The following is a 25,204-nucleotide window of genomic DNA, read 5'->3' on the forward strand; positions in this document are numbered from 1 at the left end:
CCTGCTTGTTTTTTCTGTAATGCCTGAAATATGCTTCTTCACCAAGATTAAGAAAAAAACTTGACCCCGACGTGATTTGAACACGCAACCTTCTGATCTGGAGTCAGACGCGCTACCGTTGCGCCACGAGGTCTCGGACTATACCTGCCAGACATATTATAGATAAACCAACCTAGAACTGTATGACATCACTGTACAATTTCGAAAAATTAACATCAACGATATTTTTCCTGGTGGTCTTGTGGTTAGGATTCGGCGCTCTCGCGGCCCGGGTTCGATTCCCTGTCAGGGAACTCTTTTAATGTCTATAAATTTATTCGAAATCTTTTATGCAATGATGATAACAACGGTAGATCGTGAGTATACTTGCACCATTAGGATCTGTATTGATAGTAAACTGGAATAATATAGGGTTAAAACGCCGCCATGCCTGCATCGCTTCTCTGCAGAGCTTCGTCATTTCCACATATCGAAGGGGAAACAGTTTATTTTCAAAATAAAACTAAACCTCGTCTACGTCTAAGCCTCCTCTGTTCAGTGAAGGTTTCTACAGTTTAACAAAGATGCTTCTTTTACTCTCCTTTCAGACCGCCTTTCTTTTCCGGCTAAAACATGAATATGTTTATTTTTAATTTAATTATTAATACATTACTGCCAAATGAGTGTCCATCTTTTAGATGTATGGATGGATGAATCGTGTCCAGAGGAACTAGCTCTCCGGTGTTGGGCCATGCGTCTGTGAAGTGGCTGTTTACTGACACCTTAAGTAACACTGCGCATCTCCCTGGTGGTCTAGTGGTCAGGATTCGGCGCTCTCACCGCCGCGGCCCGGGTTCGATTCCCGGTCAGGGAACGTATTTTGTCTACGTCTTAATTATAACGGAAGCTACAAATAGCATAAAATAACATAACGTCGATGCTTGAACGTTTAAATAAGAAATAAGATTTTTTTTTTACATTTTCCATGGACCTAGTAGGTCAGGCCTAGCAGATGAAATATATGCTTTACCGTTTCCAGTCAAGGCCAGTAATGCGCCGTTATCAATTCGGACAGCTCTTAATCTGAAATCCGCGAAGAATAGAAATTTAATTTCTATGCTAGCTTGGCGGTCTGTGCTGCAGGCGGATGCTGCACGGTTGCGGAGAGGATTTTACATATTCGTGCATCTCCAAATGCCTCCAACGGCCTCGGATGGACATCAGCATCGACTTCGGACACCCTCCGGTAACATGGCGGCAACAACAACCGCAACGGCGATTCATCTGATGGGCTAACGGAGAACCATCCGTTTATCCAGGTCATCCATCCATCCATCTATCTATCTATCTATCTATCTATCTATCTATCTATCTATCTATCTATCTATCTATCTATCTATCTATCTATCTATCTATCTATCTATCTATCTATCTATCTATCTATCTATCTATCTATCTATCTATCTATCTATCTATCTATTAGTATATTTGTTACTATATTATAGTATGTTCTTTTTCTCTACCTTTATGCTACACTATTTATTTAGATCATTTCAGTCTGCACATTTTCAAAATAAATAATAAAAAAAAGGATATATCATGAAGATGAACCATTGCATTAAAACAAGAACCTACATCTTCTGCATCTGATGTCATGGCATTTGCTCTCTTTTATCCAGTCCCATTTGTTCTAATGATTATATGGCTAAAATCACTTGATTCAACTATAAAGTGTGTGAAAAAAGCTGATGGTGTGTACATTCATCCTTCCATCTACAGATGTGTTGAGCAGAAGCGTGGATCCAGCAGTCAGTTTCCAAGCAACAGTGACAACGCAGCGTTCAGAACCGGACATCATGGGCTACAAGGTAAAACCAGCTCCAAAATCAGCTCCATGTGTGGGGCCAGAGTGGTTCTCGCCTGTAGTATCAGTTCATGGGGTTGCTACTACATCTAAAGTTGAATTAATAAAGTAAATGCTAATTGTACGAAAGCTCTTCCAGCTGCAGCCTGGTGACGCTGTGGGGGGTGGGTGACCAAAGCCAGGGGGGCCTCTGATCCCCAAGCATACCTACACTTTGTTCATTCACTGTTTATCATTAGGTTAGCATCTATAATTTCATCGTCTCTGTAATCTAACGCTGAAGTTTCCTCTCCGAACTTGGAATAAAGTATGTAAATCCAGCTGGATCCATCCTCATCCAGCCTAAAATTCCCAATTCTGTGGCAGATGTTTTGGTCCATTATGGTTTTAAAGGCTGCCATCAGAAAATGGGGATTTGCTTTGATTTCTTTTTTCTCCAGGCACCCCTGGAGAACCACTGTACCCCTGCCAGCTATGCAGAAATAGAGATTTCAAACAGTTTAAGTGAATATTTGCTGCTTTTGCCTGTGATAATCCATTTTAGGCCTCCCTGTGGGAAGCAGGATGTTGAGTGGTGCAGCCGGAATTTAATCACAAAGTGAAACGGTTCATAGCTAACCTATAAATATAAATGTTTAATGCTTGGGTGAGCTCTCTCACACCCCTGTCTATGTGATTTGGTGCAAATTTTGGTTAACAGAAACACTTGAAATGACTGTGGGCCTTACAGCAAAATGCCCCACTGCCTGCAGCCTCCCAGCCTCTGGGAATTGAAATCCACATCTCGTCTTAGGTGTCGTCATTTTCAGGAGGAGAATAAGCAGTGAGACTATTTGAACACTAAAACCAGGAAGAAACCGGAGAGAGGTACTTGCAAGTGTTTGGTAATGAGTGTTTGGTAACAGTTGAAGCAAATTTTGTCTGTGCCACTTTTAGCTGTTACTTGTGAGCCTGAAATGCGTTTTTTTTTTTTTCAAAGAAGAAACCTAAATTGAGGCACATTTATGCAGATACTTCACAAGGAGCAATAGAAATGTTTGATTTCATGTATGAAATAATGGGAAGAAGAACCACATCAAGCACATTGTGTCTGTGGAGACCAGTTCAAAGTGTCGACTTTGAAGGTTAATGCTAATGCTAAAATGGTCATCAAAGTCAGACATTTATACAAAGGTGTGTTGTTCCACACTGATGTGGGGGTAAGTGGGAAAGTCTTTTCTGTCTTTAAACAAAGGAAACGTGTGTTTCTAAAGATTCCAGCCATGTTCAGACTTCAGAGACTTTGTTTCAATTCAGCGGCTACGCAGGAAATTGAGCTCTTTTAAGGAGTTGTTCATTTAGACAATGGAGAAGAGGAGAGGAGGAAAGGGGAGGAGCAGAGGGGAGCTCTGCATTCTTCATGTTGGAGCTCCTTTCCTGTGTTATTGTTCCTCATTTAGACTTTTCCCACTGCTCAGAACTGCCGCATTAAACTGAACTGACTCACATACAGTACATCTGCATGACATCCTCTTCTGGGCAGTAGAATGAAATGGAAATCTTTGTGTCCTCTCCAGATCTCCGGGGCGACCATGGACAGAGTCAGCCTTGTGTGGCGGCTGAGGCGTCGGGCTCGCCGCGGTGTGCTCTGCATGGCGTTTTTCTGCATCTCCATGGCTCTGCTCTATGCCATCTGTGCTGAAAACAGCGTGCCAGTCACAGACGCCATCTTTGGGGTCCGGGCAAGGACCAGGGCTCAGCCTCGCGCTCACTCTGTCATCAAGGTCTACGGTCACACACACAACCCAAACATACAGACAGGCCTTATACACACATGTTCTGACTTCACTGTCATGTACTCGATAATCCACAGTATTGTAGCGTGATTGTAACGAATGTCTCATCATAAAGCATTTTGCTGTGCAGTGTGATCTCTATAAAGGGATTTCTTCAGCACATAAAACACCAAAAAGGCCTCTGAGACACCCTGTATTAACCTACAGGTCCTGCGCGGTGGAGCCAAGCCCATGTACATTGACCCTCAGAAGCTTCCAGGTATCATTCCAGGGGACCCCCATCGTCCCATCCCTGTCCTGTCTTCCCTAAACCACACCCTGGAATCCTGGGACCCACCAGCGAAGCCAAAGCCCAAAGAGCGGACACCCTCCGGGTTCTTCTCTCATCTGCTTCCGCGTCCTTTCACGCGCGCTCTGGAGACCCTGTTTGGGGGCCGTAGGAAGGGGGAGCTGAGTGGCAGAGGGGGTGATGCAGCGCTGTTCGGTCCTCGAGGGATTCTAGGGGAGGTGTGGGATGACGAGATGTCCAGTAGCATGCTGGGAAACAGGCTTAAGAAGGTGGTGCAGAATTATCAGGTCAGGACTTATTTTACAATTGTAAATTCTTGATTATTTTATGATCAAGTACTCTGAAACATTTTCAGTTTGTCTCTTGAATTCTTCCTGGCAGGCGATGAATAAGTACGGAGTCAAGGTTTCCGGACCAGGTGGGGTGTCCAGCAGGCCCAAGCTGAGTGGTCCAAAGCTTCTCTGCCAAATGAAGATCCAGGTGGACGTCTCAACTTTGACCTCTGACTTCCAGCCGTTCTCCTCGCTGCCCTGGGCCTCTCAGTTGCCCTTAAAGCAGCTGACCTCCAACCTCGGGCCGTACAAAAGCTGTGCTGTGGTGACATCTGCAGGGTCGATGCGCTCCTCGGGCCTGGGCAAAGAGATAGGTGGGCTGATTGTTGTTTGACCTTTATAAACACCGATCTGGTCCAATTGGCGTTCATTTCTGTCTGCCCAATTCGCAAGACCGCCTCGGATTTCAGTCTTTTTCGTGTTCCACTGCTGCAACACCAAACCGAAGCAGCTGCAACTGTAGTTTCACAACACTGAGCTGTTTGATTTCTTGTTTTTGTGCTTCACTTCCTCTTAACATGTTTTCTCACCTTTAAAGATTCTCATGATGCTGTGCTGCGTTTCAATGCTGCGCCTACCTCCGGTTACGAGAATGATGTTGGTTCCAAAACCACAATTCGCCTGGTTAACTCACAGGTAAACACTGCACTTAGATACAACAGCTGCAACCTGGCTTTTTTTAAAGACGCACTTTTAAAACGAAAGACTCATTGTGTTGGTGATTGCTACCTTCTAGGTGATGGCATCTGAGGCCCACCGATTCCTGTCAAGTTCTCTTTACAGCTCTGGCACTCTGGTGGCCTGGGACCCTGCCCCCTTCTCTGCAGACCTGACCCAGGTGACCTTTGGTTAGACTGCAAAACCCTCCTACCTGCATCTTGTGCTACATTCATCCTTTGCTATTATTTCTGCGTTTGCCTCATTGCAGTGGTTCAACCGGACAGACTACCCAATTTTTACTCAGTATCAGAGATACAGGATGCTTCATCCCATGCAGCCATTCTACATCCTGCATCCCCGCTTTGAGTGGCAGGTCTGGCAGCGAATACAAGACAACATGGCTGAGCCCATTCAGAAGAACCCACCTTCCTCCGGCCTGCTCGGTGTGTAAGAGTTCAACTCTTTAGCCAGGCAGTGGACTCCGTAAGGATTTATTCGAGCCAGTAGAGTCCAGTAGAACCTCCCTTTAGTTTAGAGTAGTGTTCTGTAGTGCAGAGATGTGCTTCACGTGTGATTTCAGTGTTCTCTCTGCTCTTCTGGTCTAGGAACCGTCATGATGATGTCACTGTGTGAGGTGGTACACGTCTATGAGTTCCTGCCTTCTCGCAGAAAGACAGAGCTCTGCCATTACTACCAGCGTTTCTTCGATGCCGCCTGCACCCTGGGGGCCTACCACCCACTGCTGTACGAGAAAAACCTGGTCAAGAGGATGAACCAAGGGCCCGAACGCGACATCTACACCCACGGACGCATCACCCTGCCTGGGTTCAACACACTAAACTGCACTGGCGATGCTGGAGGTGCACTTGTGGACATGAGACACTGACACAACACTGTTCCCTGCATGGAAAACAAAAGGATGGGGAGTGCTGCATGAAAAGCCATCCATCAAATGCTGGTGCCATTCCATATAAGTATTACAAGAGTCTATATTATAGTCTGTAAACATTGGAACACACTAGAGATTAACACATTAGTAAATCTGTCTGCTGTTTGCCCGTACAACCAGAAAAACCTTTAAAAGACCAAACCAAGGAAAAAACCTTCCTTAATCCAGAAACAGCAAAATAAATGGTTTCAGCTCATTTTGCTTTCCCATAGGCTCAAATTTTTATTAATTTAAAAATAGACTAATATGTTCTCAAAGAACTAATGTGGTAATTATGATGGCAAAAAAAAGTACAGTCCATTGCTGTAACAACTCAGATATTAAATTAAGGAATAAATCTACAGGGAGAAATTGTTTTACTTTATTTTAAAAGCAGAAATGTCTGCTTAAAGATTTGCAGGTTTCCATCAATTTCTTGTATGACAAAAACAGAAGAAAAACTTGTCATCCAGTTTCTTATACGTATCCAAACATGAATACGTGAGGAAAACAATCTAAAAAATTTACTCAGATAATAAACTATTGAGAAGTGAGATCCTTCACTCTCAACATACAATATTAACAAACATAAGACTGAAACTGAGTCAAAAGTTCTGAGGCCATTTGAAATGTAAATACTGTAATTTTCTTCCACTTTTCCTTTGGTGTTGAGCATGGCAGCTGTTTTCTGTTGGGTTGCAGCATGTTTACTGCAGCCTGGTTCCTGTTTTTACTGCTCAATTGTTGTAACTTGAAAAGCACTTTGAAAAGCACTTGGTAGCCACCAAACCACAGCAACACACTTCAACCTGGAACAGAATCTTGGTGATGGACATGTAAATTCCTCCTAATGTAAAAAAAATTAAAAAAAAAGGTTTGGTCATTGGTCATTTTATTAGATTTTGTGTTGTTGCTCCATAAATGCTAAGGAATAATTGCTTGGTTGAAATATAAATTAGCTGCAAATAATCACCAATGCTTATTTAGGAAAATATGCAAATGTGAATAATTGAGTATTTCAGCAAATACAAATAATTATATCCAAATCATTTGACTTTAAAAGTGTTAAAATAGAACTTTTGGAATATCTGTTGTCTGAGGTTTTAGATCCAGACCCCAGCTAGAACTTCCTCCTGTAAAGGGCCGAGTGACTTCTGTGGAGGACCCAGGAGGAAATACTTGTGTTTTATGCCAGAATTGTATCAATAATTTAGAAGGGAAAAGAAAATCTAGAACAATTTCCCTCTGTATTTGCATTCTGCCACCTTCAGCTGTCACCGTGCATTTGTGTAAAATCTTCACTTCAAGAGTGTTTTTTGTGTTTATGTTCCATCCACTTGGTCTCTGAGAGGATTTTTATGCTGCAGCTGTTTCTTTTAATAATATTTTCACTCTGTGGAACTAGATGCTTGAGACTGGATACTAGAACTGAAATATACTTTTTCTTTCATTTTTGTACCTCTACATTTGTCCTGGTTTTGATTTGGAATTTAACTCCACAAGTTACTTGAATGTATTTTTTTTTCTGACCCACTAACATTTTCCCATGTTTGACCTGTTCACCCTGTTCATTTTGAGGTCATCGTTTTGAGGCAGGAGAAATATGAATGATTGTCACTTTCAATCCCATTTACATGAATTCCCATGTAACATTTTTCTGCGTATTTATGCAAGTACCGTCTCCCTTTATTAAAAAGAAATCAAACCATTCATTTTGTTTTACCAGTGAACATTAACAGCTGCAAGCTGGCAAAAATTTACCTACTCGAGTATTTTGAGGGGAGCTGGAAAGAAAACGGCTTGCAGGTTACTAAATTTTTCAAATCCAAGTGGTTGATGTAAATGTTCACTCAAAATTTAGAATTTTAAAGTGCATTTCCTTAGCTGTCAGGGCAACAGGGAATATTTATTACAGTACTTGGATCTTAACACGCATATAATGTCCTTGAGAAGACATAAGCTATGGAATTAAAGAATTACAGCCAAGGCTAGGAAATCTCTTTATACATTTGTCTGATTGTTCTGTTTGTTGGAGATTTTAATGGATAGGAATTGTCAGCTACCGAACCCCATTTCTCTAGAATCAGCCCCCAGCCTGGATCTAGGAGGCAGATACAGTGTCATTCTTTTTGATAGGGCTGTTAATCAGGGTGATCACAGAACTGTTCTGTTACCAGACTAAGGCTCAGACTACTGGTGCTTCTATAATACACAACAACTCTTCCTCTTCCTCCACTTCCCCTAGCCTTAGAAAATTAGCCTGTCTTGCTTTTTCTTTTTATAGTTTTACTGAGCCAGGATATGGTCCATCAAGTCCTAGACTTATTTCAATACACTCTGTATATTACTGATATTACTGTTGATGTTCTCGGTACTGGTGGCATCTACTGCACGTTGGTCCATCCCTCATCTGTGGCTCTTCTTCAGGTTTCTTCTTTTCCCTAAAAGGGTTTTAAGTTTTTCCCGACCCAGTTTGAGGGTCTAAGGACAGAGGATGTCACAATTGTGCAGCTTGTAGAGCCCACCAAGGCAACAACCGTTGTAATTTGGGGCTCTAAATACAATGAACTTTAACTTCACAACCTCTAAAAGATTCTATAGTTATTTCATCTTTTTCTAACATAATGATCTCTTTCCCGCTAAATGTAATCGAAATCAATCTGTTAATAAAGAGATAAATAATACGCAGGATTATTACACCTCGAAATGCTCGACCCAGTAAACTGATCTGGTCTCTCAACAACGTTGGATTACAGTAAATTTGAGGCAATTATCTAAACATTAGACTGTAAGCCGTTGCAGTTACGACCCCTGACCACAGGGTGGAAGTTATGCACTGTTATCATTTACAGCCGACATATAAACGCAAAGAAGAAGAAAATCTCCGGAAGTGGTGGCGTAACGAATTATAGGTTGTTTATGAAGCGCTTCGTTAGCTAGCTTCTTGAGCAGGTAAGAACAAAAATCACTTTATATTAACATTTTCTAGTTATATTTTTTATGTCATTTTTTATCACACCCTCCCCAAAACTTTACTTACGATATCTCCGCGATGTGTGACGTCAGGTGGTTGACAAGGTGCCTGAAAAACAGAGCCAGGGGTTAGCTCAGTTGTTATCCCTCTACACCGATTCATGACGCCCTTTTACAGTAAAAGTCACGATTCAAGAAATCCTGGTTTCACTTTAACCAAATCTTTGAACTAAATTACAGCAGGAACTATATAAATACTAACATTTTTGATATCCGGCTCCATGCAAGTGTGCCCTACTCATTGACGGTCAGGATTGTAACTTGTCATCTAAATAAAAATATTTTAAATATGTGATTATATGGTGGGAAAAACCATGAGAGCCTCAGTAGTGCTGACTTAAACTTGTGTTGCAGAATTATAGTATGACCAGTCAAGGAGGTAAACATATATCAACAGAACAGGAAAAGGAAGAAGAAAACTTCTATGACTGCCAAGAGATTATAGAAATTCCAGATGGAAGTGGAGGGGAGAGTGGAAAACAAGAAAAAGCAGGCAGTTTGGAGGACTTGAAGAGTACTACACACAGACTGACTGATGTAAGAGTCAGCACGCAGGGAGAGGAGCAGGTGAATGGGTTGCAGGAGGACCTGCAGGACGAGGACAAGCCAGTCAACAAGCTGCAGGACGAGGACAAGCCAGTCAACAAGCTGCAGGACAAGGATGAGCCAGTCAACAAGCTGCAGGACGAGGATGAGCCAGTCAACAAGCTGCAGGACGAGGATGAGCCAGTCAACAAGCTGCAGCAGGATGATCAAGACAACGCACTGCTGGATGATTTAGATACTGAACTGAAAGAAAACAGCAAGGAGGTTGAGTTTGATGATGACTACCTGAGGGAAGTAGAAAAGGAGCTTACCGAAGAAGAAAAGGAGGTAACAGTACCACCATTGCTTGCCCGCTAACCTATTAATCTGTCTGGGTGAATAGACCAGAAAAAGAGGCAATAAATATATAAACCAGAATAAAATATTGACATCAGGCTTCTGTCTTCTGTTTCAGAGTCGACGCCAGCAAAGTTTAACTCTGAAGGAAAAGGGAAATAGCCATTTTAAAGATGGGAGTAAGTGAAATTATCATTGCACCATGTCAGTATATAAACCAGTACAGGCTACTAAACTAGTTTGTCTTTTGGCAGAGTGGCTGGAGGCAGAGCAGAGCTACAAGGAAGCATTGGTTTTATGTCCAGTTTGTTTCAGCAAAGAGAGAGCTGTGTTGTTCTCCAACAGAGCAGCTGCCAGATTGCATCTGGTAATAAACTACTAGTAGCATGCAAACAACTAAGTAATATTTTCTTATTAAAATCCTAAAGATACCACGTGGTACTATTTAGGATAACTTGGTAAAGCTGTCAATATACTAACAGTACCTGTCTCTCTGTCAGGACTTGAAAGATCAGGCCATTGCTGACTGCTCCAGAGGTGGGTGATCATCATTATTTAGCTGCACAGCAGTAAAACATTAATAATGTCTCTAATGATTGATTTTTTTTTCTAGCAATAGAGCTCAATCCAGACTATGTCCGTGCATTGCTGAGGAGGGCAGAACTTTATGAGCAGACAGAGAAGCTGGATGAGGCCCTTGAAGACTACAAGAAGGTTCTAGATCATGACCCAAATCAGGCTAGTGCCAGAGAGGCCTGCATGGTGAGTTCATTGACTGCATGGCTGAAGCGGCTCAGGTTTTTTTTTCTGTTGGGGGCAGCATGAATTGGAGGCCTTATATTTTTTTAAGCCAACAATAACTTGTTCTAAATTATTTCTTAGAAATAGTGACTTCTGACCTGTCTTTTTCTCAGAGGTTACCTCAGCAGATTAATGAGAGAAATGAAAAATTAAAAGAGGAGATGCTCAGTAAGTGGCAAATAATTGTTTTCCGTTTATGAATTTTTATATTAAGATGCACCATTGATGTAAAGGAAAGTAAAGCATTTGTCTGACACATTACAGGTAAGCTGAAGGACCTGGGGAACCTCGTCCTCAGACCCTTTGGACTTTCAACAAACAACTTCCAGGTGAAGCAGGATGCCGGGACAGGTTCCTACTCCATCAACTTTGTCCAGAATCCCAACACCAAAAGGTGACATCACAGAGGAAGAAGCTCAGTGAGGAAATTAAAAGCTGCTGGATTTACTTTGGAGCCTCTGATCATGTACATCTAGTGAATGTCTTTAAGACATATTTGTGAATAAATTCTAGCAAACACTGAAAAACATCCTGCCTCAGTACTTCTGTCATAGTAATTTTAAAACTGTCTGCATCCCCAAGACTTCTGAAGGGAAGATTGTCATTTGCTTCCACTTCCCTCACAGCACTGACCTGTTTTCATGCCTAAATGCCAAAATCAAATTTATGTTTACTTCTAGATCTGCATTAAAATAAATTAATCAGAACCCAGCCTCTGGAATCTTCACTTGGTCTTTTTGTTTTGTTGTGCAAAATAAATAAAATGGACACTTGGTTCAACATTTTAATCTGAACAAAAGCACCTATGAATATATTACATTACAAATAATGAGATCACTGAGATCTCCTTGCCATCAGCATCTCTCTGATGTTGTCTTCTGCTTCCTTCACACTGCGTTCAAGGTAGACCTTCTTTTGCTGGAAAACAAAGATATTGTCACCTGATGGACACCACTAAGCAGCATGCTAGCTATATTATTGTAATAATACCTCCAGTTCTTTAATTTTCTCATTGGCTGTCTTTTGTGCGTCTGTGAGGTTATTCTCGATTTCCTCCTTTGACCTAAGAATGAACCTGAAAACACACAATGTAATTTTCAGTTGTATTCATCGAGATACGATGACAACTATGTTAGTTGTGTTGGAGACTCACATGCGGCCAACTCCTTCGTACAGCCTTGTGTTGTCAGGCAGAGAGGTCATTTCCGTTTGAGTGAGACGAGCATGTTTCTGAACTTTAGTTAACTGATCGATCTGCAGGTCTGCCAGTCTTGCTTTCTGCTGCGTGTCAATCACCTTTGCCTGCAGCTCAGTGAAAGCCTGCAGGAAAACATATCACGTTGATTAGAATAACGAGATGAGTTGAAACTTTCTCTTATTTTGAGTAACGCTGTATTCGTACGTAATTTATTCAAATTTCAAAAACGTAATGCTTGAATTTTGACAATAATAATAATATTATAAGTTCAAGTTCAATAATAAATAAGCTCACTCTTTGTTGTCAAAGCTACCCTGTCGCAGCCTTGCTGGACATAAAACAGAAACAATGAGCGGGCATCAGGCTCACTGAAACGGGTAAACACGTCAACATATATTTTAATAGTTGACAGCTTGTGTTCTTTATGTTCAACTCCTAAGTGCCTATGAGCGATGTTAGCTTCACGTGTTAATGTATTTTTGGTATGGCACAACTAAATTACTACTTATAGTAATATATATATATAACTAAATATAACTTCGCCTTAGTTTATATATTCATAAAGACAGAACATCGCAGTAAATGTCGTGAGAACGCATAAACACTGTTATGGACACAATTCGCTACCTTTTTGAGCTCCTCGTCTATGGTTGCTGCCATTTTTACCAAAGGGTGGACGCTGCCTAGACACTGCGCATGCGCCGGTCACTTCGTCGGCGCTCGTGTTCTTTCTGCATGCGCAGCCCACAGCGCCATCTGCTGTAGCGGGGTTTTTTGATTGATCATTGTTATTGTCCTTATGAAAGCGCAAATAAAAACAAACGTGAGAGATATGCAATAAATAAGAACAGTTAATAGTTAAACATGCATTTTCCTATTAATATACATGTACAATGCGTTAGAGGTCTTAGATGCGAGATGTGTAATAGTAATGCACGTTAAAATAAAAATGACAACGCGGTCAATTTGATGAAAATTAGACTGACGTATTGTTGGCTAAACCATTATTACTTTCGCTGTCGTCACGGGCAGTTATAATCTCTGTAATCAAGAACAAAGTGGAGCATCTTGTTTTATTCCAGTTATAAGAGTCAGACAAGATTGGATATCTGAAATCAAAATGAGTGAGGTCTTGGATTTTGGTCCTGAAAATAATATATGAGACATCTTAGTATGATTCCTTGAATCAAAAAGAGAGTCGTTTTTTATCTTTTATATTAAAAACGTGAAAAATTGAAATGATAGCGGAGTGGAGCATCATGTTTTCAAATCTTTGAACGCTGGAGTGGAACGGGGCGTTTCTATTGGTTTGTCAGATATAGCCCCGCCCACTGGCAACACACGGCGCGGTATTTAAACTTTGTTAGCAAACAGTTTTCACGCGGAGCCCAACCAAATAAGCATCTATCAGGACTGAACCGAGGGATTCTTTCAAAAATGTCGACACTACCGAAGAGAATTCGTTGGAACGGCGGCGTCTCTCGCAGAGGTCAGAAGAAGTGGTCTCAATCGAGGGAAACATCGGTGAGTTTGACACACTGATTGAGTCATAGTGGGATTCAGTAGTTCACGACTGTAGCCAGATCGTTGGAAACTTTATTGGGTTGTCATTTATGGTAAAAGGTGGAATCCGCTTTTGCCTTCAGAATTGTCTTAAGTCTTCCTGGTATACCACATTTAACACAGTGTTGGAAACATTTTTCAGATCAAAGTTATTTTGACCATGTCTACATGCATTAAGATGCTTCCGATGTGTGCACGTGTGTCTCACAGCTGCAGGAAAGTCTACTTTTGTGCAACTTCTTCAGGGAGCATCAGAGGAATGGGAGGTGATTCCTGAACCTATAGGAAAATGGTGTAACGTGAAGAAAGATGGTGATGACATTTACCAGGTAAATTTATAAGACACGGGTATAAATGAGCCAGCGGTTACGTTACGTTACGTTCTAGAATTTTTTTGTTTAAAGAGTAAACGACTCTTGGTTTAATGGAGCTGCTTAACTTTGTCTTTATCTCTGTAGGAGTTGAGCTCCTCTCAGAAGAGTGGAGGAAACCTCCTTCAGATGTTGTACGACAAACCGAGCCGCTGGGCCTACACCTTTTCAAGTAAAAGCACCGGAATATATTGAATATATGTTGAGGATTTAGTGATTTTGTGACAACTAACCTGTCTGCCTGCCTGTACTCCTGTCTGCCAGAGTTACGCCTGTCTCAGCAGAGTTCGTTCACAGCTTCAGTGCCCATCAGGTAAACTCCAAGATGCTAAAAATCCCATTCAGTTCTACGAGCGTTCCGTTTACTCAGACAGGTAATGACACACACCTGAGATGGCCTAAATACACGCTCGGATTTAGGGGATTACGATCATCCCGGGTGTCATCCCCACTGTTTATAGGTACGTGTTTGCATCCAACCTGTTTGGACATGGCGACCTGACAGAAACAGAGTGGAACATTTATCAGGACTGGCGCAGGTGAATCCTAAAGGTGTTTGAACCTGATATTGCTCTCGATGGCATCATTTACCTGCGTGCTCAGCCACAGGTACTGCCCCTACTGTTATTAACACTACATCTGCAGCCACTGCGGGATGCAGATGTCACTCTCACAGTTATTTATAAGTGTGTTTTAAAATGCTCAGCATTGACCAAGATGCTGTACACGATGGAGCTGGATCTAATACCATTCGGTAGGTCCTTCCTCAGTTTTGGGTCAGCAGGATACACTGAAGAAAATCCCATTCAAAACCTTGGAGACAAAAAAAATGTGTTTGTCCTGGAGCAGATAGGATGACAGTGCAGGAAGGATAGACCTGGTGGAACGTGAGCTCCCTATTTAGTGCCGGGGAGCAGCTGATCCGCAGAGTTGAACTGCTGAGAGCTAGATTTAAATCCACATATAAAGAAGAGACCATAGTCCTGTGTTAATGCCATAAAAGCGTAGAGAGCCTGTATCAAGTCTGAGATCATCTCAATACAGGAAAATTTTCTTTTTTGTAATCATTGCAGCAGTGTCAGTTTTGCTGCATGTCTTCACGATCCATTAAAGGAAATGAGTTTTGAGGCAAAGCCTTCAGGCTGGACATCACTGTGTTTGCAGCGCTGCATGCAGCGCCTGCTCCACCGGGGCAGGGAGGAGGAGCAGGGGATCCCTCTGGAGTATCTGGAACAGCTTCACTTCAAACACGAGTCCTGGCTCTACAACAGGAACATGAGGTATGGAGGGTACTGAGCACACTCACCACGCACACATGCATCAGCATATTATATGATGGAAAGTCCTATTGAGATCACATTTTTAAATTCCAGTTTGCGTGTTAGGCTCGGTCATTTCAATCAATGTAAAAAAAAAAAAAAAAAAAAAAAGGGAACCATAAAGTACATGGATAATAACCATATTTTTTAGTAAGCACAGTATAGTCTGGTTATGATAATCAGGTTATATTTCACTAGTCAAAGTAAAAGAACATTACTGTGTGTGCGTGTGCACGCGTGTGCGTGTTTAGGCTGGACTTTAACTACCTGAACGACCTTCCTGTTCTCGTTCTTGACATTGACACCGACTTCCAGAGCGATCGGCTCAAACAGGAAGCCATCATCCACGAGGTTCTGCATCACTCTTCACGCTTGTTTCCTGTTTCACTTGACTCTGCTAATCTGGATCATTTTGTCCTTCAGGTCAAAGAGTTTCTCACCACGTTGTAGAAAGATCATCTGTCACAGCAGCCTGTGGATTCATCTGATGAACTGTGTTTTAAATGTAATTTATAAATGTGTTTTATATACCGTATTTACTACAGCTTGATTCAGTCACAAGAGATGCATGATTGTGATTGTGAACATTGTTTATTCTTCATTGTTGATGCTAGTTTGTCCTGATACATCATGTCTTTGAATTTAAAAGGCTAATTATTACTTTTTTTATTACTATATTCAGTAAATTGTGTGTAACTGGTGTTAGGTAAGCTAGAACAAAGTACACAATGTTACAGTGACATTGGTTTAACACATCAGTTTGATGTCATGCAGCTTGCAGTAACACGCTGACACCGCAGCTGACAATCATTGAAAACCTTAAACTTTTTGGTGTTAATGTTCCACAGTTAAAGGTGATGGTTCTGCATGACTTGGCATATTCCATGCAAACCGTTGAAGTCCTTAAACATTTATTGTCTTTCATCAATGATGGGGGGGACACTACATTTAGACTGGATGTCTGATGAAGATGACTGGCTACATTAAAGTCTTCCTCTTTCTTTTGATTTAATTTGCAATGACTCAACAGAAGAAGGGATGATCCCAGAAGATTGCACTTGAAAAACATTATAGGAGCTGAACTTTTTGTCGTGTGTCTTCTCTTTAACCTGTTTAGTAGTTGTAGAAGCATCCTAGGTTTCCCGCAGCCTAGACATCTGAAACCCACTACCTGAACCTTTAACTGGGTTTACTTGACATCATCTGGAAGCAGGAACCTTTTGAGGGGCAGAAACTTTGGTCCTCGAGCTGTAATAGTTGTACAAGCGTCATCTGAACATTTTCCTTGTGTGTGTGTTTTGAATAATTTCTTGGAAAGTAAATCTTTTGAACTTTGGCTGGAGCTTTTCTTTGTTTCATCTGTTCCATAGTTCCTCATTCTCATTTTGTTTTGAGCCTTCAGTACATTTAAAACCCTTTCGTTAACCCATCGTCCCATCATTGATCATCAGTCAATAATCAATCTTTAGATCCCAGTCAGACCTTTGAATCTGTAACACCTGTCAAGACTGTTCTATTTCTGAATTTAGAGGACTTGCAAAGCAAAGTTACTCTGAATTCTCAGGGTTTAAGTTCTCCTTTAAGATAAGGGTCAAAGGGTATCCGTGGGTCCAAGAGTGATGTGGCATGACCTCTGTCACGTACATCTAACACACGTTAATGTTTATGTGACGGCCGTCCGTTGTGTACACATGCAGGCCACCGACTCTTTACAGATTACATCTGAACAATGTAAATATGTAGCTTAATTGTTCAACCCCTCGTGCAGCAGGATTCAGCCAGTCGAGCAGATGATGCCGTTGTCTGCGCGTTCTTTCATATTTCACCCTTTTCTGAATAAATCTATTGTGTGTTTACAAAGGATGTTTTTGTGAGGATGCTGTCTTTTACATCATCACGTGTTGGACACATGTCTGTCCAGTTTGTCCCCCTGGTCCTTGTTTATGGGGTTGAAACCTGCTGAGTGGTTTGTTGACCGAAGCTCAGTCGGATGAATTCCAGGACAGGAAAACTTCAGACGCTCAGCGAGATGTGAGAACAAGAAAACAAACAGGATGCACAGAGACAGGACTCCCAACAGTGGGGAGACAGACCTTGTCTTTACTGCAGCCTGCCACCAGATGACAGTCAAGACACGTCAGGCTAACCTGTGCTTTTTTTTTATTTTTTAATTATTATGTTGTTTTTAATCTACAGAAGATGGCTGAGACATTTTGCCCCAGAAGGGAAACGTAAGCGCTGGCAACAAAACACACAACTAAGTGTTTATGGCTCCAATTAAGATTCAAACAGGTAGACAGACAAGCAGTGTGTATTAACTTTCATGTTGCAAGTTACTTATTCATTTTCAAATGTCCATATGCTGCCCTCCCTCCTTCTCTCCGCCCAACTACTGAGCTCTCTGCACAACCCCAGCGCTGCAGTCATCCCCCAGTCTGCAGACTGTAAGTACATTTTATCCTCTTTTCATTCCATTTTACGCTCTTGCAGCTCTAGTAAGCCTTTAATAACGATCACCAGACTGCAAACAAATAGGTTACATTTTCAGAGTTGCTGATAACTTTATCAAGTTATTAATAAATGTAATTTAGCCGTAATCTACAATGTTCAAGCTTCGCTCAGTGTCTCCACCAACATTTTGATAGGTTGGTGAATATTTAGTGCTGTTTTACTGAGATATAGAACAGTTTATTATTATTTTCTACTAATAATAGTTACTATTTGTATTTCTTCTTCTTTTTAACAGGAAAGTTGCAGGTTCACTCAGAATTAAACTTAAAATCTGCAAACAAAAGCTTCATGGTTTGGTGGAGCAACTGAGAATATGAGAAATCCTTTTTAGAAGTTTTTAAAATATTTTGTTACATTTAAATTGGAAAGATGGGCTTCAGCGATCTGCTGCAGGAGGTGAGTGATATTAGCTGAAAACATCTTTGAAAGCAGTGATGCAGATATGTAACTGCTTCTCGTTCAACATGGTTGTCATGGTGAGGCGGGAGGCTTCGGCAGGTTCCAGTGGATGCATGTGACTCTCATCAGTTTACCAGGTTTGCTGTTGGCCAGTCAAAACCTTCTGAACAACTTTGTCTCAGGTGTACCCACCCACCACTGCAGCCTGCCGGCCAATTACAGTTTACCAGATTACCAGGTAACCTTCGGCTCCTGCGAAGCATCGATTTGAATGGTTTAGTTAGATGAACACGATTGTTTTCTTCAGATTGATGAGAAGCAGCTGGTGAAAGCATTCATCCCTCTGGACCCTTCAGGAAATAGATTAGACCGCTGCCGGAGGTAAGAGTTTTTGCCCATTTCCTCTCAGCTCTCGCTTACTGACATCACTTCCTGTCTCCTCTGTTTCTCAGGTATGTGGAACCACAATGGCACTTATTAGTGACTAATGGCTCGGCTAACGTTAGCCACCTAAAGACAGAGGAATGCCTAGATGGATGGACATTTGACCATTCTGAATTCCTGGCCACCACCATCTCAGAGGTACAGAAACCCCCCCCCCCCAAAAACCAATCGGACTACACCATGTAGCCACCACCCTTAAGGTGACAAATTACTTTATTTGGTACCCCCACAAAATTTATGGGATGCCACTGACACTCAAAGAGTTCTAGCTCTTATGGCCATTCGGTGTTTTAATACTGGCTAGATGGCATAAATCTCTTCTCTTCGGTCCATGCTGTGTTTTTTTGTTTTTCCGTACAGAGACATCATAGTTCATTCACATGTTGTAGTTGTTGCCGGTTGTTACTAGGAAACTAAAATAGTTCTTGGAAATGTAGTTGTTGTCTTGGAAGTGGTTCCTTAGGAGGCTAAAATGTGCTTTAGCCTTGCATATACAGTAAGAGAATCTTTAGGGTGTTGAAGGGATAATTGTAGATCTTTTCTACTGACATCATTTAGATTCTTCATGATAATCCTCATAATTTCTTTCTCTCAGTGGGACCTGGTGTGCTCTCTGCGTCCTCTGAAGCAGATGATTCAGACAATCTATATGGGTGGAGTTTTAACAGGAGCCATTATCTTTGGTGGCCTTTCAGACAGGTGACATGCTGTGAACTGATGTTCCTGCTCAGCATCTTTATCATAACAGTGTATCCCATGTCCAATCAACCAGAGTCTGCTATTCTTTTCAGGTTTGGGAGACGGTCTGTTCTGATCTGGTCCTACCTGCAGCTGGCCATACTGGGATGTAGCGCTGCCCTTTCTCCAACATACTCCGTTTATTGCATTTTCAGGTTTCTTTGTGGGATGGCTGTGTCTGGAATCATCATTAATGGCGTCTCACTGAGTAAAGGCCAACTTTTGTGTTACTCATGAAGTGCAGATTCATTTTTATTTTATTCTCAATGATTTTCTTTCTGTCTGCTTTCTTTTCTACGCTGTTTGCAGAGGTGGAGTGGATCCCAACCAAAGAGAGGACTTTAGTGGGGACGCTCACATCCTTCTTCTTCACCTTTGGCCAGCTGATCCTTGCAGGGCTTGCCTACTGGTTAAGAGATTGGAGGAAGCTGCAGGTGGTTGTCTGTGTACCTCACTTCCTGTTCTTCGCCTACAGCTGGTCAGTGGAAACTTTTGAGAATCAGCCTCTAATTTGCTCTTGATCAGGTGTCATTTATCTGCTTTGTCACTGATCAGGTGGTTTGCAGAGTCAGCTCGGTGGTTGGTTCTGAACCGTCGGTCTGATAAAGCATTAAAGAATCTTCACAGAGTCGCTCGGATCAACGGGAAACCAATCAACCAGTTAACGCTAGAGGTCTCCTTTGTGCTCACTGTCATATGTGACCATATGTGATAACCTGTCAAAGACTTATATGAGTTCCATGTGATGCAGGTTCTACACTCCCACATGAAAAAGGAGATTGATTCTTGCCAGTCCACGTTGACAGCGTACGACCTTGTGAAGACCAGAGGGATGAGACGCATCTCCATCTGTCTGATGGCTGTCTGGTTAGATAACTCATGCTGCTTCTACCTGTCCACCTGTCTTTTTGTCCACCTGTCCAGTTGTGTTTCAATCCATTATTTGTGTTTATCTCTATCTCGTATCCCATTTACTTATCTGTCTGTTTTCCTCTCTATCTTCCCACCTGCCCAGTAGATGTGCTGTTGTCTTGCTTAAATATCTTTCTGTTCCCCTGTCTGGGGTTTACTCCATCACGTGTGTCGAGGTCCAACATCAGCAGCTGTCCTCTTCTGCAGGTTTGCCACCAGTTTTGCGTACTACGGTTTGGTGATGGATCTGCAGAAGTTCGGGGTGAGTCACTTCCTGAGTGTTGAAGCTAACTACAGCTGCAATAATATCTCACTGCCCACCTGTCACTGGAAGTTTTGGTCACACAGCGTGATGGCAGTCAACATGATGACTTCTGTGGCTGTGACATCAAAGGGTTTGGAACATTAACCTGCAATGGACCACTCAGGACATCTGGCATTGTTTGTCTATCACTCAACTCATAATTCTCATAGCTTAATTGTAACAAGAGTCACCAGAGATCTGATCTGACCAGACAGAACTATTTATGAGAATTGAATCCTAAGTATCAGTTTATAGGTCACGTTCTTTGGGTAATCCTCTAACAATGTCCTCAAACAACACATTGGGTGCTTTAATACTGTTTCTCTATTAAACTTCAACTGTGGTTTAACTGTGATCATTTGTGCCACAGTTGGGAGATAATGGAAGGAAGGCTCACAGGTCATTTGGATTGTTGACTTTGAGGGGATAAATGTTTTTGTTGTCAGATCTTCCATTACCTCATTTTGCCTTTGTCATGCTGAGCTTTGCTCCTTTTGTGTGTTCCAGGTGAGTATTTACGTGATGCAAATCATCTTTGGAGCCGTCGACATTCCTTCCAAACTATTAGCACTTGCCGCGTTAACTTACCTGGGAAGGAGGTATTCTCAGGCAACTTGTCTCTTCATGTCAGCCCTCGTCATCTTTGCCAACATCTTCATCCCTCCAGGTGACCTATGCACAATCACACAAAATAAAGTCATACCTCTAATGAGCAGGTCCTCACACAGCACTTACAAGGTGACAATTTACATCAAAATTGAGGCTCAGGCCCTTGTAAGGTGTTAAGTTTTTTAGAATACGTTTTTTAAGTTAACAACACATTACCAAATGGATCCCAACTTAGCTCAGATGGACACAGATCAGCGGGCACTCAGGCTGTGATTTCCCCACAGATATGCAGGTGCTCAGGACTGTGTTGGCATGTCTTGGTAAAGGCTTCACCTCATCCAGTTTCACTGTGGTCTACCTGTACACTGGAGAGCTTTACCCTACTGTTATCAGGTAAGACTGCAGACTTTAGGCCCACTTTGGGGGCACTTTGGTTTCTACACCTTGATCAAAGGCCATCTGTGGTAATTTTTTTTTATTAACCTTTGTTAACCAGATATAACCCTTTTCAGATCGGGATCTCTTTCACAAGGGTGACCTGGCCTAGAGATCAGCTGCACATGTCATAGGAACATTCAAAAGAAAGTGATAGAATAGGCCAAAACATACAATTGCAAAGATGCAATGTTGGTTTAGAATAAAAAGTGTGGGAGCTGTGACAAAACAACAAACATCAATTAAAAAGTTACCAATGTGTTTACCTGCGTGCACTCAGAGAAGGCAAATTTTAGTTCATGTACAATTTACAAGAGACGACTACAGTCAGTGACAAATCTCAGTGCCAAGAGAAAAACACAGTGTCCAAAGACTGGCACACCCCCATAGTCAAGAGTGGGCAAGTTGCTGTCGTTAATTTTTGTCTGACCCTGAGAGAGAAGCAGGTTCTATTTTTGAAAAAGAATGCAAGCTTCACCCAAAGTTTAGTGAGTAAATTATTAATATGCTCTTTAAAATAAATTTCCTCATCTAGGATGAAACCCAAGTACCGGTACCTGTAATTTAAAACACATTCTATAAGATTAGATTAGATTAGATTCAACTTTATTGTTATTGCACATGTACAGGTACAGGTACAGAGCAACAAAATGCAGTTTAGCATCTAACCAGAAGTGCAAAAGAAGCAGCAAGTGAGGATAATAACTTAATAAATACAGTATGTGCGGTTATTTTTTACAATCGTTTACCAGGTTGTGCTATAAACATATTTTACAGATGGTGTTTACATTAAATGCCTTAGACTATAAGTGCAGGAGCTATTTAGCTATTTACATAAGATAGAGGAGATGTGCAAATTATAAATTACGTGTATACAGATACAGATGATAAAGTGCATGAGTGCGCAGGACAGGTTTAAACAGTAGCTACATTGGTTACTAAGCTAGTGAGTTGTTGTGTAAACTGCTGTAGTGTAGTGAGGTGTGGAGTATGTAAGGGTCAGCAGGAGTTCAACAGGGACACCGCTCTGGGGAAGAAGATGTTCCTCAGTCTACTGGTCCGAGTCCTGAGGGTTCTGTAGCGCCTCCCAGAGGGCAGGAGGGAAAATAGTCTGTGGGCGGGGTGGGAGGAGTCCTTGAGTATGCTGCGTGCTCGATGCAGGCAGCGCTTCCTCTGGACATCTCCGATGGCAGGGAGTGTAGTCCTTGTGATGCATTGGGCAGTTTTCACCACCCTCTGCAAGGCCTCGTGCTCAGCGATAGTGCAGCTTCCATACCAGACTGACACGCAGTTGGTCAGGATGCTTTCTATCGCACAGCGATAGAAGTTCACCAGGACAGCCGAGGATAGCTGGTTCTTCCTCAGTGTCCTCAGGAAGAAGAGGCGCTGGTGAGCCTTCTTGATGATGCTGGAGGTGTTTGTGGTCCAGGACAGGTCCTCTGAGATGTGGGTCCCCAGGAACTTGAAGCTGGAGACACGCTCGACGGCCATCCCGTTGATGTGGATGGGGTCCTGTGTGCCTCCTCTTGCCTTCCTGAAGTCCACGATGAGCTCCTTGGTCTTGCTGGTGTTGAGGACCAAGTTATTGTTAGCGCACCATGTAGTCAGCCGCTCTACCTCCTCTCTGTAGGCTGTCTCGTCGTTGTTGCTGATGAGACCGATCACCGTTGTGTCGTCTGCAAACTTGATGATGGAGTTGGATCCGTGTACAGGTCTGCAGTCGTAGGTGAATAGAGAGTAGAGGAACGGGCTCAGCACACAGCCTTGTGGCACACCGGTGCTGAGTGTGATGGTGGTGGAGCCACCATAAGTTGTCCTTGGATATTACAATATTTGTAATGTTCTGTAGTTGCACCTTTGTATGAGAGAAAACCATTAACTTGATTTTATGTGTTTAAAATAAGTTGAAGATCATGTAAACGAGACTGGGTAACATTAAATGCAGCCTGTAAAAACTCAAAGGCCTGAGTAACTGGGGTTGAACAGCAATAAATAATAGGGTCATCTGCATATAAATTATACATTGCATTTGATAAGTTATTACAGAGATTGTTTATGTAGATTGAAAATAAAATGAGTCCCAGCTCTGATCCTTGGGGCACCTTTGGTAATGTCCAGAAAAGAAGAGTTCCAGCCACTGAACACATTGGACTATTGTATAGGTAGTTTGTAAACCAGGCGTGTTTAGATAAGCCTATGTAATGTGATGTATTCAACTGATTGGACATGATGTGGAAATCTAAACAAGTCTATCTATATGAGGTCTTACAGATGATAAAATCACAGTTAAAAACAAACCAATAGGTTTTACATTTTCTTTTTGTAATACTTATAACACATTTGTAATAAATTCTAAAATTTTTCTTCTTTCTCATTCTGGGGTTGTGAGTGTAGCCTGATGAGAAAATATTTGATTTTGTGTTCAGCTGCAACATAACAAAATAAAAAGTGAAATCTTTCTGCCTGTACTCCTGCCAGTTGGCACCGTTTCCTCATTATGTATGTTTCTTGTAGACAAACTGGTATGGGCTTCGTCTCCACCATGGCAAGAACCGGCAGCATGGCAGCCCCTGCCGTCCTCATCCTGGATGAGGTGACATAACAGATCAAAAAGACTGCATAAGATTGCGTGCAAACGTTTGATTAATTTTCTGTCTACACAAATACCAGTAGCTGTTGTACAAAACATTTCTATTTACCATTCACTGTTACTCTATTTATTATTGTATCACTATTATTACTATTATTATCTTACTGACTGCATTTTCATCTCCCAGGTATTCCCCGCTTTGCCCAGCATAGTGTATGGTGGGGCGGCCGTTCTAGCTGGCTTTTTTGCCTGTTTTTTGCCAGAAACATTAAATGTGGAATTGCCTGACACCATCAATGATGTGGAAGAGAAATGGTAAGCAAGTAGTGAGCAGTAATTAGCAATTTTAGTTTGCTCGAACTAGGGTTTTAGTACTGTTAGCCTATTAGGATTGTTGGCTCAATGAGTGATGTGATGACCAATGAGTGTAAACTGCAGGTCTGGAAGAAAATCCACTCCCCATCATCAGGAAGATGTCTCATTACGAGAAGGTGGAGTATGTGAGCACGGAGACCAGGTCTCAGGTGTACCTTTAAAAGAACTGAAGGATGTTGAAGGGACTGGGCTCAATGCTCTGTGACCAATCAGAGAGCAGCAGCCAGAATCAGTCAGTGGGGATGAAGTTCAAACAATCGGACTGGAAAGACAAATCAGTTAATCAGGAGGCTCAAATCATTAATGACCTGAGTGGCACAATTTTAAGTTCAAGTTTGTGTCCAAGAAAAAAACATGTTCTAAAAAAAGATAATCTTTTGCTGAGTCTTCATAGATGTGTTGATTTGATGTTGGTGAAGCCATATTGTGTGGATGTGTGAAAGCTTCTGTAACTCAATAATCAATAAGTGGCTGTAACACATTAATAAAATAACTGATCCTAAGTTACTGTTGTCTGTGAGAGCATTACAGTTTAATCTAACCAGGAGAATTAGACAGCCACAGTAGAGCAGTATTTATACTGCAGTTATAATTGAATCACTTTTTACTGTCCGCCTGATATCGGAGCAACTCGAATGACCAACAATAATAACGGTCAAGTCATTACCACTGCCAAGACAATTAGGCAGAAGATTGATGTCCAAAAGAATACAACAACAATTTCGGTTAAATGAATTCAAGGGAGCCCATTAAGCAATATAGCATTAGAAGATGGCTGGATGTCTCAAATTCAGAAAAGTGACTTTTTTCCTTCTGTTTAGTGCATCTTATCTCCTTATTGTGATATTTTACACATTTTCCCCCCACATCTTTGACAAATGTTCAAACTGAAT

General features: G+C 41.8%; 4 protein-coding genes, 2 non-coding genes and 1 pseudogene across 10 annotated transcripts; 5 read left to right on the forward strand and 2 right to left on the reverse strand.

Annotated features, from left to right (window-relative positions):
• Nucleotides 1-61: 61 nt before the first annotated feature.
• Nucleotides 62-133, reverse strand: trnaw-cca (transfer RNA tryptophan (anticodon CCA)). The gene has a single exon. It is a non-coding gene; the product is annotated as a tRNA-Trp (tRNA).
• A 648-nt stretch (nt 134-781) lies between these two features.
• On the forward strand, nt 782-853 carry trnae-cuc (transfer RNA glutamic acid (anticodon CUC)). The gene has a single exon. It is a non-coding gene; the product is annotated as a tRNA-Glu (tRNA).
• On the forward strand, nt 787-6,710 carry st6gal1 (ST6 beta-galactosamide alpha-2,6-sialyltranferase 1). 3 transcript variants are annotated; one of them, XM_029847843.1, is made up of 9 exons: nt 787-1,298; nt 1,759-1,847; nt 3,400-3,606; nt 3,826-4,194; nt 4,289-4,553; nt 4,778-4,875; nt 4,976-5,077; nt 5,168-5,342; nt 5,505-6,710. In XM_029847843.1, the coding sequence occupies exons 2-9, from the start codon at nt 1,836-1,838 to the stop codon at nt 5,783-5,785; spliced, it is 1,509 nt and encodes a 502-aa protein (XP_029703703.1). In that variant the 5' UTR covers nt 787-1,298; nt 1,759-1,835; the 3' UTR covers nt 5,786-6,710.
• Nucleotides 6,711-8,685: 1,975 nt separating this feature from the next.
• ttc1 (tetratricopeptide repeat domain 1) lies at nt 8,686-11,248 on the forward strand. 3 transcript variants are annotated; one of them, XM_029848618.1, is made up of 9 exons: nt 8,686-8,779; nt 9,215-9,514; nt 9,545-9,733; nt 9,861-9,921; nt 9,997-10,109; nt 10,243-10,279; nt 10,356-10,504; nt 10,657-10,711; nt 10,808-11,248. In XM_029848618.1, the coding sequence occupies exons 2-9, from the start codon at nt 9,224-9,226 to the stop codon at nt 10,939-10,941; spliced, it is 1,029 nt and encodes a 342-aa protein (XP_029704478.1). In that variant the 5' UTR covers nt 8,686-8,779; nt 9,215-9,223; the 3' UTR covers nt 10,942-11,248. The 3 variants fall into 3 exon arrangements, with proteins under 3 accessions (XP_029704478.1, XP_011617888.2, XP_029704477.1); XM_011619586.2 differs by having other exon boundaries at nt 9,215-9,454; nt 9,485-9,733; XM_029848617.1 differs by having other exon boundaries at nt 9,215-9,733.
• Nucleotides 11,249-11,314: 66 nt separating this feature from the next.
• pfdn1 (prefoldin subunit 1) lies at nt 11,315-12,520 on the reverse strand. Its single transcript, XM_003978250.3, has 4 exons — nt 12,369-12,520; nt 11,697-11,863; nt 11,534-11,618; nt 11,315-11,461 (listed from the first exon to the last, which is right to left on the reverse strand). Exons 1-4 carry the CDS (start codon nt 12,399-12,401, stop codon nt 11,378-11,380), a joined length of 369 nt encoding a protein of 122 aa, XP_003978299.1. The 5' UTR covers nt 12,402-12,520; the 3' UTR covers nt 11,315-11,377.
• A 341-nt stretch (nt 12,521-12,861) lies between these two features.
• Nucleotides 12,862-16,329, forward strand: LOC101077602 (deoxycytidine kinase-like; annotated as a pseudogene).
• A 962-nt stretch (nt 16,330-17,291) lies between these two features.
• Nucleotides 17,292-24,814, forward strand: oatx (organic anion transporter X). The gene is made up of 16 exons (XM_029848075.1): nt 17,292-17,438; nt 17,741-17,901; nt 17,987-18,142; nt 18,212-18,285; nt 18,357-18,486; nt 18,944-19,047; nt 19,140-19,294; nt 19,396-19,564; nt 19,642-19,759; nt 19,838-19,953; nt 20,206-20,260; nt 20,810-20,969; nt 21,196-21,304; nt 23,861-23,939; nt 24,124-24,251; nt 24,375-24,814. Exons 2-16 carry the CDS (start codon nt 17,875-17,877, stop codon nt 24,514-24,516), a joined length of 1,722 nt encoding a protein of 573 aa, XP_029703935.1. The 5' UTR covers nt 17,292-17,438; nt 17,741-17,874; the 3' UTR covers nt 24,517-24,814.
• Nucleotides 24,815-25,204: the final 390 nt, after the last annotated feature.

Source organism: Takifugu rubripes, chromosome 15, assembly GCF_901000725.2.
Source record: "Takifugu rubripes chromosome 15, fTakRub1.2, whole genome shotgun sequence".
Classification (NCBI taxonomy): Eukaryota; Metazoa; Chordata; class Actinopteri; order Tetraodontiformes; family Tetraodontidae; genus Takifugu; species Takifugu rubripes.